General features: G+C 37.0%; 1 protein-coding gene across 2 annotated transcripts in view; it reads right to left on the reverse strand.

Moving 5' to 3' along the window:
* The window catches only part of LOC128983451 (probable pyruvate dehydrogenase E1 component subunit alpha, mitochondrial), a 42,266-nt gene that overhangs the window by 15,139 nt on the left and 12,368 nt on the right, over positions 1-14,759 (reverse strand). Inside the window, exons 3-4 of one of the 2 annotated variants that reach the window (XM_054402749.1) lie at positions 11,907-12,080; positions 949-1,167 (exon numbers count right to left, since the gene is read on the reverse strand). In XM_054402749.1, coding sequence (XP_054258724.1) covers positions 949-1,167; positions 11,907-12,080 — 393 coding nt within the window. Of the gene's footprint in view, positions 1-948; positions 1,314-11,906; positions 12,081-14,759 lie in introns of both variants that reach the window. The other variant, XM_054402748.1, reaches the window with a different exon arrangement.

Raw genomic sequence — 14,759 nt, forward strand, 5'->3', positions numbered from 1 at the left:
GACGAGTACCGCGTCAAACGCCTGACAACCACGGCTCACGTGATCAAAGTGAAAGAAGTTTTGGACAGGCGTCTAACTATGGCCTACACCAGTGAGAAGACTGACCTTTCAGTGAGAACAGTCCACACTATCATAAAGGAGAATTTGGCGATGAGAAAAGTCCACGCGAAGCTGGTGACCAAAGTCCTGAGCGAGGAACAAAAACTGTGAAGGGTGGAGGTTTTGCAAGAAGTTTTGTACTGAGTCCAGCAAGATCCAAATTTTCTGGACAACGTTATTACCTGGGTGTTCCAGTACGGTATTGTAAAAAAAATGTTCAAGTTGAGGCCCAGGTTCTCCTACGCGTATTTTTCGAGTCTAAAGCAAAACTTAACAACGTTCCTCGACGCTACGCGCCATGTTGGCGTGACGACACATTGAAAAAACACACGGCACAAATATTGACCTCCTGTAATAGCAAATGTTTGTAGGCGACTAATCAAAGTGCTCCTGAATGGAAGGATCCCTCTATCGAACCCAACCGTGCAGACCCCCCTCCACTGCTCTTTTGAGGCCACAGTGAACCAGTCTCGATACTTATTGAATGGACCCTGTACCGATTACAATTTATTATAATATTTCTAATTTCTACATTCAACAAGCAAATTAAACCAAGCCTAATTTAGAAAGAGATAACTTATGTTGACATGCTTGCAAGAAGCATATTTTAAGCCAGGCATACAGTAATAGTATTTTGTTATTTTATTAGCCTAACAAATTCTGAGTTAGTGTCCTTTCACATAACAAAACCATCAAGGAGGTAATACAACAGAAATAAACCCTCTGAACATCTGTTCCAAATACTTTCTGCTAGAACTATGAAGGGCAATGGTGGTATCAATACCATTACACATACAATACTATGATCTATCTTAAGTTTTTTTTTATTGTTTTACATCCCTGACTCACCTGAGCACCAACAATGCCATTGCCTCCGTAGAAGTTGGGAGAGTACATGTGCATAGAGCCACCCTTGCCTCTAGCACAGCCAGACTTTCGACCTGTCAGTTCAGCTAACACTCCCAACACAGACACTCCCATTAGATACGTCCAGCCGTGGACACGGTAGGCGGAGATGATGGAGTCATGGTCTCTCATCGCTGATTTCATCCCTACTGCACATGCTTCCTGATAAATACAAACTATTATGTTACAAAAACCAACCCTCCCAACTCAGACACTCCCATTAGATACGTCCAGGCGTGGACACGGTAGGCGGAGATGATGGAGTCATGGTCTCTCATCGCTGATTTCATCCCTACTGCACATGCTTCCTGATAAATACAAACTATTATGTTACAAAAACCAACCCTCCCAACTCAGACACTCCCATTAGATACGTCCAGCTGTGGACACGGTAGTCGGAGATGATGGAGTCATGGTCTCTCATCACTGATTTCATCCCTACTGCACACGCTTCCTGATAAATACAAACTATTATGTTACAAAAACCAACACTCCCAACTCAGGCACTCCCATTAGATACGTCCAGCCGTTGACACGGTAGTCGGAGTTGATGGAGTCATGGTCTCATCAACCCTACTGCACACGCTTCCTGATAAATACAAACTATTATGTTATAAAGGCCAACACTCCCAACTTAGGCACTCCCATTAGATACGTCCAGCCGTGGACACAGTAGTCGGAGATGATGGAATCAAGGTCAGATTTATTTCCTATTTAAATATTGTTAATTTTTAATGAGTACTTCGGTTTGCTGCTATTTATAACAAGTGTCATTTTCTAATCCCCTAAAATTTTATTTTAGACCTAATCAAATGTTATGCAAACCTTGATAAGAAGTCGACCTTTATAACAAGTCTTTTAGCGAATTTCCCTATAGGGAAGTAGCTATTACCGTAGTACTCATGGTAAGACCTGGACCCGGGACCGATTTAATTTTTTTTTTTGAGGTCCCTAGAGGCCAAAAACACCATCCGTTCAAATTCATATATATATATGTGTCCGTTAGCGCGATAACTCGAGCAAAAATGATCCGATTCTGATGAAATTTGGTAAAAACGTGTAAACCTACGTTTATTCAAACGAGTTTGCGATCCAGCATAATCGGACCATGCGAACGGGGGTTTATGGGGGGTTTTACCTTGGGGTAAAAATGGGGTTTTCCCATTTTTGACCATAAAAACAAAAAACTTTGCAATTTCTTTTTAAACCGTTTTTTAGATCTTAAAAAAAATAAATAATTTAGTATATTGAAGCGCTGTTGTATGCCTAACGGTCACACAGAAAATTCAAAAATAGTGTAAATTCCCATGTTATTCTTATGGAGAAAATGAAAATTGTTGTAGTTTACTTGTTTATGGATATATATTGATAAAATTTGGCAAATTTGTTTATTTCATCCTATACTATTGACGTATGGTCAAAAAACACTTATTACCTTCCCCGTAACAGCAAACCTAAGCACTCGGTAAATCTAATGTTATTTAAATAAGGAATAATTATGTCTTATTTATGGAAATATTTTAGTAGGCCTACCTAAAAATTTAATTAGAATAGTAACACTACGTAATCATACAAGAAATTATTGAATCGCTGTCCTAAACAGCGCTGCTCATTTACTTAGGCAGAATTGAAAACGAAACTCGAAGTCGTTTTGAAAGGTTATCTTTTCCTGTTCATAAAAGTATTTTTCACACTACGATGTTATTAGTTGTTTTACAGGCGTTTATTGGAGGCCGAAAGCTACGTATTGCTGTCCATGCCAGCTGTTATCGCCATTTGGGGGCCAAGCAGGTTTTACATCTCTAGGACCAAAACTCAGTTGTTTGCTTATTTCCTTAAAGCAATAAATAATGCATACGGTATATAAAAATACCCATACATCAGTATCCATAGCATTGCAATAGCATTGTTCATTGTCACCGTTGTCTAGCAACTATGTATTATTATTTTCGCCGATTCCTCAAATTATTTCTTCACACAACCTTAAAGTCGTAGATTTGTTGACTGTTAGTGTGTATTATTATTGTGGTAATAGGGTAGTGGGGCAAATAATAGCGTTCGTATTACGGGCCGAAATGGTTTTGCAGCTCCCCTTTTTAAGGTCTCGACTTTGTCTCAAACTTTAATAACTATTTCGAGCCAGCAAAATCACATTTTAGGCCCTATGTACAAAATATACTATTTACTACAGTCACCCGACAACTTGGGCTTTCTTGCACATATTTTATAAATTGATGTCTGTATCAGATATCCTCTTTCCTAATAAGATTAGGTTTTTATAGTGTAAACTTTTTATAACCCTGAATATTAAGTATAGTTATAAAAAGAAAAAAAATCTCTGTCCACCTAGTTGTTGCTGGGTTACAAGGTGGCTCAACTCCTAGTACAGAAAGCCTTGAGGCCAAGTCACACCGAGGGGAGCGAACTTTGAAAACTCGCTTACCATGTTATCAAACGTGCCAAGTCACACCGCACTAGTGTCCGCCACGTCCGCCTGCTGAGCGATTTTTTGAGAGTACCGCGGCGGGAGTTTTGTCTAGCACATGCACAAAGGGGCATCTCGAATGGCCAAGCTATTTAAAGTTTAAAAGTAATACAGTTTAATACAGTTTGGAATTAAATTTAACATGTTTCTTTTGTTTGATGATATATGTTGTTTTGTATTATCTTCGTAATATGTTTATCACCAGAAAAAATCACTTTTGTTTACCATGCAAAAATAATGTTAACTGTGAAAATTTATTGTTTCCCATCACATTTTTTATACTGCTGACGTAAACAAACAATGTTTTATTGTTTCATCTACTGTTTCAATTTGCAACAACCAAAACTTTACAACCAATGTACACTTGAACTTCCAATATAAGGCTTAGCAAAAGAATTACATTAGTTTTAAAATTGTCTTATGTTTTTATTTAAAAATTAAAAAGTATTTGTAGTGTAGCGAAAAATAACTTTTAAAATACTGAAAGTGGATAATTTATCCTCAACCATATTTAAAATGCTTGCACTTCGAACACAAGGTCTAAATTAAATTTTAAAAATTATTACAGTTCACTTTTTAAAGTACATAAAGTAAACATTCAATTGCTTCTTAAACACTTTACTACTTATAACATTGAGCCCAAACACGAAATTATTGCGATGATATTAAGCATACCACGACACAAAAACTGTCTATCATTTTAAAACCAAATGTATACTTAATATCGTCGCAATTATTTCGTGTTTGGGCTCAATGTTTGTTATTCAACTCAGGTTACTAATCTGGCGTTATTTAATACACTTTATGGTGATATACAAAAATTCTTCCATACTATGCATTGAGCCTAGTGGGTGACTCATGGTCAAAACCCAGAGAGGCCGAGCGAGGGCTAATTTAGGGGCTGGGACACCACCTGACCGTTCTAATCCCTCAGCCGCCCTGAATCTTTGCGGAAGAAACATGCAAATGGCATACTAAACAGGTAAGATGTGTTTCTTATGAAAAACAAATTTATTTTAATGAAATCATCTCAAAACTCCCGACGCGGGCGCAAACTTGGTGTGACATGGCTCGAGGAAAATCATCCGCGCGCGGTACTCCCGCGGCGGGAGCGGCGGATGTTGGTGTGACATGGCCATTACTTTGGTGCACAGTTTTTACTTTGGCGCACAACAGTATTTCAACCAAACTAAACAAAACAGCGTGCTTTTATTTTGCACGTAATCCGTGTACGCTTGAAAATAATTGTCAACACAAGATTTTACGACGACGATCAGCTGGAATACGAGTTTCCCATCCCGTTCAATGTTTGGATTTACCCTAACCTAAAAACGAGCTGTACAGTGTTTGAAAGACTAATTGTTTATGTGATTTATAGTATCTGTAGGAAAAATATAATGAGTTACACAATTGCAAACTTTCTTTGCCCCTAACTACAAAAGTTATTATAGTTTTCTAGCTTATTTAGTTACTTAATGATGCAACAGGACGAAAAATTAGAGAGCGAAAGCCAAACAAATTACAACAATATAACGCAAATTGTAATCGACTGTGCGCCAAGAAATCAATCACTAATAAACAGCCTTGGTTGGATTTTGAGTGATAGTGATTTTGATGATAGATTGAAGATTTTGAGATTGAGATTTGAGAGATTGAAGATAGATTGAAGATTTTGATGATAGTCGATCATCATCACCTTTTAAAGTTTTGACCGTATTTGATTTTACAAAACAAAATACTTGTTATTGCTCTCTATCGTTATTGTTACTTTTAAGTCAATAATCTTCAAATATTAATAATTTTAAGTATTTGGTTTGTTAATTTTTCAGATTCTTAGTGGCAGAGAGGATTTTTTAAGACGGTCCTTTAAAAAGGAATTTTTAATTTCACACTTACAGGCAAAAATGTCACATTTTAAAAGCTGGACTTAAAGTTTTGTTGTATTCGTTTTTAAGGGAATGAGATCATTAATTCGTTTATTTAAATTCTAAAAAAATACTATATTGGGCTCAAAGAATTTCCATCTGAATAACTAGTATCACTTTTTAAGTATGAATGTTAAAACCAAAGCTTGAATTCTGTCAAACATAATGTGGTTTTATGAGAAGCTCGGTATTATTTTGTCTGTGCTTGGAGCCCGAGGCAGGATGTGTTTCCTGTTCAAAATGTATTAGTAACCTAAGTAGAATTGGCAACAGTGTAGGCAGCAGTATCAATGCAAAATACTTAGGATGTAAACTCCTGACAATCATATGGAGGCCAGATATAGATGGGAGCACCATATCTTCTATATATATAATACGCTAAGCCGATTTTGTAAACAGAACTCCTCCCACATTTTTGGACCGATTTTTATGATTAAAGTGTCAGAGATCTTTATTAGTTTGGGCAGGATCTTCCATCAAGGTTGGGGTTTCTCCCATAAGATTAACATGGGGGAATCTAAATATTTAATTGGAAACTTTGTCTCCACTAATTTGAGAGAACGGCTGGACGTAGAAACTTGGTAGAGGTCTCCAAAAAAGGCCTTGGTATGTAGATGAGTTATCAAAAGAAACACGAAGTTAATTCCCTTAGGGCTCTACCCCAGAAGCCTTTAAAGATACCTCGACAAATTTGTTACATTTTGGCCATGTGGATAATACTTTTTAATGAAACAGCTGTTGATTTTTCAATTGTGTTTTAAACAACACACATTTATTGGGAGTTACTAAATTGTCCAAAACAAAGTATTTGCAATGCTATTTTCTGATTTTAAAATTTATTTTCTTCTTTATCATGTCATGTTTTGCAATATAACATTCCAATACGAAATCAGTGGAAATTCCTTCACAGAACTCACAGAACTCTTACAATAATTTCTTATTGAACTATCTTATATCTGCTGTACGGGTTGTTGTCTGCCTTTTCCCCCACTTTTGCCTATATTTTATCATATTATTCTACAGATCATCATAGGTTCACGAGATTATTGTTATACATGTTTTCAATCATTGGAAAAATCTTCGATTGTGTAATACAATACAAAATTAAACAAGTGCAGAAGGGCACGTTGCCTATTTGAGCAGTGTCCATATTTTGCTAAATAATAGTAGTTTACAGCAACTGGATAAAACATTTTACAATATTTATGTAGAAATATGTGCATGGTGCATGATTTAGAAAGTCATTAAGCTGTAAAACTGCAATTTACTACAGACTTTTCAGAGAGGTTACTTCGATGTTGTTAATTCAGCTTAGTGAAAACATAATATAGATAAGTATACAAATAATAATTTGAACTCTTAGAGAGCCTTTGAATGTTATTAGAATAACGAAATGGGTTGTGCGTGTTTACTAACGCTACTCAGCAACAAAAACCATTTAATTTATCTCTAAAAATATATTCTTAAAGTGCACTGAGCAGCAGCCTCGAAAATACTATATAACTTACCCATATAGTTACAAAATACTCAAACTCACATTGTGACATTTATAATTCAGCTTATATTTCTCCAGCAGATTATTTATCTGCATAAGAAGTTTATTGTGCTCTTATCGTGTGTAATAACATCCAAACACAGAAACTTGGCCTAAAATGGTACCTATCTTGACAAATTATTTGAAGTGGTCTATATTACGGACCGTGGCTCACTGGGTTGTTAACATGATTTAAAATAACACAACATTTTGGCTGTAAAAAATACACAAAGAGTAAATACTATTTAAGCAGCTACTGTCATGACAGAAAGGTCATATTCCTTTTAAACTAGATCACATCATCCTTTATAAGATACGTTGTTTAACAACGTAACAACGTTGATGTTTACGTGGTAGTAAACGTCAATATTTACGTAACAGCCAATTTACAGTATTTATTGCTTTTTCCAAATGCCGCGTTGTTATGTAATTTGAATTATTTGTTGCCAATGAAGCCGCACAACCAACGAGGAGGTCCCTAACAGTTCAAGAGTAAAAGCCAACGCCACTTCAAGTATATTCCACTACACCTAAATTTCCGTAGATGAATAATTAGCGTAAGCGTTGACAGTGACCGTCGATTTCGACGGGTTTCACCTAGTCAAATGTAAACTGATGGTGGCCAATTGACATGCTTTTTGATCGCCTATTTACGAGAAGAAAATAAATAATATTGATTCACAATTGTATTAGTTGTGTAATTTACAGTTAATATACGCTATAAAACTCAAATATACTCTTTTGGTTCTGGGGGCAGCCACAAAACCTAAATTCTGATTGCAGCAATATAGATAGCGGGATGTATATATATATATAAATATAGATATATATATAAACTAGCAGTTACTCAGCGCGCGTTGCTGCGCTAACAAAATACATCTGTCTGTGTGAAAAGCATGTTTTTTCTACATTTAAACCGACGATAGTCAGGGATTGCCCTAGTGCCTTATAATGGTGATTGCGAAAGCAAGACACTAAGGAAATTGTAGTTGCTTAAATTCAGAGGGTGATTCGGATGAAATCATCAGTATTCTTATGATTAAGACTATTTCTCCCTTAAACCTATCACTGATAATTTTTGCTTTAATAAATTTTCACTTCATTTTTGGAGCCGATTGGACGGATCACCAAATTGATGGTGTATAAACCTATTCCATGAAATTCTACACGTATGTACCAAGTTTCGTGGCAATCGGTTCAGCGGTGTCTGAGTTTATCACTGACAAATATATATATATATATATATATATATATATATATATATATACAAACATCCTCTTTTATACTTATAGATAATACTTTGATAAAGGTTTTTATGTTTTTAATATTTAAAACATTGGAGAATTTAAACGTTGATGAGTGCACAGGTGTGCTGCGATTGGGGTTTAATACATTTGGACTTATTCAAAAGTAAAATAGTTGTCTGTGCTGCTCTCTGTAGAAACACTGTGGCACTACAGTATTTCAAATCATGACTATTGCTAATACAGAATGTTGTAATTATTCAAACCTACAAAACAGTTGGTGAAAGTAAACATCTGCTTTTAAATCAGGGACGGATTTCCCACTAGGCACACTAGGCCAGTGCCTAGGGGCGGCAGGCCCTTGACCGGTGCCGTCGCTTACGTTTGCTGCCACTTACGAGTGCCGCTGCTTACGGGTGCCGTCCCTTCGTTTTTCCCGCCGCTTACGAGTGCCGCCCCTTACGTTTTTCCCGCTGCTTACGAGTTCCGCCGCTTACGAGTGCCGCCACTTACAAGTGCCACCCCTTACGTTTTCCCGCCGCTTACAAGTGCCGCCGTTTACGTGTGCCACCACTTACGTTTTTCTCGCCGCTTACGAGTGCCGCCACTTAACGTTTGCCGCCGCTTACAAGTACTGCCGCTTACGAGTGCGCTGCTTACTGCTGCCGCCGCTGCCATAGTCCGCCGACTGTGGGAGCGACCGCGACGGCACGGTGGTGACGGAAAACGACAGTCAAAGGACAATGATGAGATAGATTAGGTTTACAATGGTTAAAAGTAGGAGGAAACCATTGTAAGGACTTAACAAAGATATTTATGTGAAAATATATACATTCAAAGTCGTTATTTCTTATATTTAACTCAAGTACTGTATTAACATATTTTAATGTTTGTGGGATGGTAGACCTTTTCAACTGTAATTAAAATAAAAAAAATAACTTGCAGTGTTCTTTTAAAAACACTCTAAATGGGTTAGACTTAGTTTATATTTAAAAAATAATTACTTTTCACCACACTAATATGTTTTTAGCCGTTTTACAAAACGTTAATTGGGGGCTGGAAGCTATGTAATTGCTGTCCAGGACCGAAATGGCAGCTTTCATCGTCATTGGCAACCGATTTGGTTATTACGGCCATAGAGTCACAAAACCAGTTGTTCGCCCGTGAGCCCTGACCGGGATTTTTCGGGAAATTTTACTGGGACACGGGCCTGCAATTTTGTGACAGGCTCAGCCACATGGGCCCCCTATCATAACAACATTTATATGAAAACTACCATATTTTTTATGCCGAAAATTTGTTAAACCCACTAAGAGCACTAGAACAAGTAGTTTACAACAGCTTAACTGACACACTATTATTTGGCCGATCGATATAAACTCTCTACCAACCTAAGTAAAAGAATTGTCATCAGTCATGTAGGTTGCATCAGCAGTCCTCATGGACTGCGTGAAGGCGCTATTTATAATAGGGCCGTATTTAGAACCAATGAGTCCTCGGCCTAGGAGGATAAAACATTAATGTTAATCCTCCTAGGCCCCGGTGGGGCACACTAGAGAGGGCCCTCAATGCTGATTTAACTTAATGAACTTGACAATTTTTTACGATCAAATCGGCGAATTAACCTAGGTGCCTGATGCACTAGCTAATAAATAATTCCATTCTTCCATTGACGCTAAAGAAGGATTTTCATTTCACTTCGTTTCTTACTATTAGGAGGCTGCACTTTAGATTTGTTTACTTCGAGTCAGGTAAAAAATATCACTTACTACTTAAAGGCCTCGGGCCAAATCAGAGTGGTTCAAAATCGGTTTACTTTGGAAGCTGTTGATTTTTATATAATGTTGATTTTCGAGCCGAGCAGAGCCTGTATATAAGCTTGAGAGATCAAGCACAAAGTCAAAAAATCAAACTCAAGCCGATTTTCTCAGTTCAATAATGCCCAATTAAAATTAAAGTTTTTATGTCCCCGAGGATCATGCTCACGAAATTGAAAGATTAGGCCTACGTTTTTGACACGATCGCGGATATCAACGAGAACATTTCCCCGCGAGTGACGATGACGATGTCTCCGCAGCCGCAGGAGACGTTCAATATTTTTCCCGGATTGCAGAAGACGTTATTGAGGTTTTTCTGCGAGCGAGATATATTTAGGATTTTGCCGTGATTGCGGAAAAAATATTTCCCCGTCACGGGTCGCGGGGTGGGAGATATTAGGGATTGGGTCGTGAACGCGGGAGACGATAATGTTGTTATCTGAGGATGTCATAGGTCATTTTTCCGCGATCATGGAAGACGATGATGACGCCTCGGGAGACGCCGTATCAAGCTATAGTGCAAGTTTAGGCGGTAATACATGTGATATATAATATTTTTTAAGATTATTGGGAGGGGCCGGGTGAACAAACTTGCGGGGGGGCCCGCGGGCTCTTATCGCCGCCACTGTAAAACAATGTATACAAAATAAAATATACAAGCAATATCCATATCAATTTTATGTCATCGCTGCCTAGCAACTATTTATTAGTATATTTTTGCTGGTTCCTCTAAATTATTTCTTCACATAACCTTAAAGTTGTAGTTGTGTTAACTGTTAATGTGCATTTATAGTGTGAAAATTACAACTGGCCATCCATTTTTGTATAGTGTGGTGAAAAATGGCGTTCGTACCACGGGTCAAAACGGTTTTGCAGCTCTTGACTTGGTCCCGAATTTAAAAAACTACGAGCCGGAAAAAACCTCATTTTCGGTCCTAGGTACGAGGGGGCGGCACTAAGTATAGTGCCTATGGGGGAAATATGTATAAATCCGTCTCTGTTTTAAATTATATTTATTTGCAAACATTGTAGATAAAAAAGTCTCATACATAGTTCCTCTTTTATAGATATAGATATATATAATATATATATATATGTACATTAATGTGATAACTCGAGCAAAAATGATCCAATTTTGATGAAATTTGGTACAAACGTGTAAACCTACATTTATTCGAACGAGTTAGCGAATCAGCATAATCAGACTATGGGAACGGGGGTTTATGGAGGGTTTTATGGGGTAAAAATTTATTCTTCCCATTTTCGACCCTAAATCACAAAATTTCATATTATCTCTTGAAACCAAATTGTAGAGCTTAAAAAAAGTAATAGTTAAGTATATTGAAACGTTGTTGTATGCCCAAAAGTTACGGAAATAATTTAAAAAATTGCAAATTTAAAATTTTCATGTTATTCTTTCTTATGGAGAATAAATAAACTGTTATAGTTTGCTTGTTTATGGATATATTTAAACCAAATTTGGAAATTTTGTTTATTTAATGCTTAGCTATAGACATTGCAATAAATAAACACATCTCAATATTTTCCCTGTAACAGCAAACCTAGATGCTCACTAAAATGTAATGTTAATTAAATAGGAAACAAATATGATAATTTTTAGGAAATATTTAAGTAGAAATCCAGCCAAATAAATGAAAATTTGCTAAGACTGCAGGTTTGCTGTGGCAAGGGTATTTTAAATAGATATAGGCCTATACAAAAAGTGACAAAACATTGAAATAAAATAGCAGTCCGAAAGGCTAGAATCCTAACACAAATCACACCATTTTCGGCTTGAAGTGGGATGCTAGCCTCTCGGACACCAGCATCCCAGACACCAAAGTCCTAGTATAATCGTAGCCCAAGTTCCTATACAAGAGATGACACATTACAAACCTGTCCAGAATACAGATGACAGAATCCTCTAATGATTTTTTCCTTGTACAAATTACCAGCAGCTGTTTCAATTCTTCGGATGGTTTGCATTTGCTTATAGAATTTTATTGCTTCCTCTCTTGAAATTGTAACCGTAGTAGATGGTCCATCTTCCAGTTTATGTAGTTTAAACGGCTGAAAATAAGTTCAAATATGTATTTACAAATATACTACTTTCTTAAGTCTACAAGACATGCATTTCATATTGAGTTGGACTTCATGGCTAAATGTGTTGTTTCCAGGTGGGCTAATGGCATTAGAAAAAGAAATAAATGCTATCAGCAATCTGACACATACTTTCTCCCACTACTTATGACTTCTTTTCTGACTTTTCTAACACACTGTATACAATTTAACCCTATGATATACCCTACTATGATATATACTTGAGACAATATAATAATTGTTAATGGAGGTTATTTTCTTCTGAAAAATCAGTGAGTGAATTTTGTATCTATAATATACACCTGATTTCCTAAACTACATCTGATTCTTACTATTCACTTTAGGGAGAATAGGAGCTACTTTAACCAGGCAACGCATGTATTGAAAACAGCCATTTTTGCTGTGGTATGACAACTTGTCATTAATAGCTTCAAACTAAGGATTTACTAATCTCAATAATTTTGGTAGCAATTACTATGCTGATAAGGTTGTTGCGATCGAAAATTATAATGTTGGCAATAGGAAAACCTAGCCTATCTGTTTTTGGAAGAATCATTACTACCAATGCATAAATATGTTCCTATTGTCATCTCCAGCACTTAATATTATCATGATGCTGCCGCAAATGGTTTCTATGAATAATTAGCTATATAAAAAAAACATTTCCTAGAGAGAAAATAAATGGATGTCTATAAAGGGAGAACTCTGCTACAACGGTGGCAAGCCCGGGACCTAAGTAGCCAACAGAAAGTTCACAGCAAAGAAACCTATGAAAGGTAAAAATGGAAATCTAATAGTAAATGAGGAGGAGAAGCAGATGGAAAGGTGGAAAGAATTCTTCGAGGAGTTGCTTTATAGACAGACAGAGTATGGTGGGGGAGGAGGGAACTTATATGAAGAGACATTTTTGAAAACGAGTTCGAGGACCCCAGAATAAGTATAGGAACACCATCAAAAGCAGAAATTATAGCAGCACTCAAGGAAATGGTGTAGACTCTATTTCTCCTGAAACAAACACAAACCTTATTTTTAACTCAGCAAATATTTTTTACAGCTTGATAAAGGATATATGGGAGAAGGAGGTAATACCAGATTACTGGAGGAAAGGGTTGTTGATTAACACGTTCGCTACTGAGCGTCGCATATATGCCACGCCGCGGCCATTGCCACAGACCGAGGTATACATTTGAATCTTACACTTAGACCGGCTGTCACTTGGATAACAGTACACACAGACCACGGGCTAAAACCTGTAAAACAGTGATAATTTACATTGTAATACGCTCCAATCGTGTTTGTAAATAAAGTATTCTTGTTTTTTTTGTATTTTTTATAACCTTTTGTAATGTCGCATATTCGCGACGCCCGGTCTACAGCAAAGACAATAGTGAAAATTATCATAGTTTTCTTGAAATAGACCAAACGTTGCATATATGCGACGGTTCATTTTTTTGTGTTTTGAAGTGAAAGTAAGTAAAATAAAAAACAGATTGATAAAGAACAGTTTATAACTGAACAAATATAAAAGCTACATAGGATATTTCAGCATACATACTGCATACATACATACAGTGATGCAGAAAAGTAAAGACCAGTTTTTCCAACTATCATATGACGTCACCAATCATCATATCCACAGACCAAGCGACGCAGTTGTGCGTCAGACATCTCTGTAGACCACTGCAGGGAATTCAGTGCCTTCAAATATATAAAGATATATTTGATATATTTGATTTATGCTTATAAATATACAAAGATATAAGCATTTTAATAACATTAGAACCCCGACGCAAATATGCGAAGGCAGTCTATTTTAATGTGACTAGCCGACGCACATATGCGACGGCAGTCTATGGGTGGAAACCGGCCGTCGCATATGTGCGTCGCTGGTCCATGTGAATGAAAAATTTCCTACTATTGCAGTAGCGAACGTGTTAAGCTGCCAAAGAAAGGAGACACTTCTTTACGCAACAATTTGAGAGGTATAACCCTGCTATCCGTGGCAAGTAAAATACTCACCAGAATAATTTTAACTAACTACTGAGAGAACACGCAGGGTTCAGAAAAGACGGAGACGAGGATGCTGCAACCAGAATAAGGAAAGCTAAAGGAGGTTTTGCACAGCTTGAACAGTGCTTGTTTGGCAGTCAAGCCAAATAAGAAGAAAAACTATTTTAAATATTTTAAACAAATATGTAAAGTCTGTACTCTTATATGGCTGCCAAACATGGAAAGAAACAAAGGCTATAATCAGAAAATTGAAAGTTTTTATTAATAAATGCCATCAAAGGATATTAAAAATTCATTGTCCTCAAAGAATTACCAACGAAGAATTACAGAGAGTGACAAACCAAAGCCTTAGTGAGTCGGTGGCTCATTCGGTAGCGTCACCGACTTCGGGCCCAAGGCAGCGATGTCGTGGGTTCGGATCCTGGCCACTGCTGGAAACATTTTATCAGTACTGATCACCTTTGTACTGTACCGGCTCACTCCTTGCTTTGCTGTATACGATCCACGCATAGGCAGTTAGTCTATGTGGACGGGCAAATGCAAGGTTAAAAGTGGCCGCCAACCTCTTAAAAAAAGCCCAGTAAATGAGACTTTCAAGAAAAGAAAGTTTGGCTGGATTAGCCATATGCTGAGAAGTCA

Source organism: Macrosteles quadrilineatus, unplaced genomic scaffold (assembly GCF_028750875.1).
Source record: "Macrosteles quadrilineatus isolate MER2022 unplaced genomic scaffold, UCM_ALF_1.0 Scaffold_1__1_contigs__length_201487025, whole genome shotgun sequence".
Lineage (NCBI taxonomy): Eukaryota > Metazoa > Arthropoda > Insecta > Hemiptera > Cicadellidae > Macrosteles > Macrosteles quadrilineatus.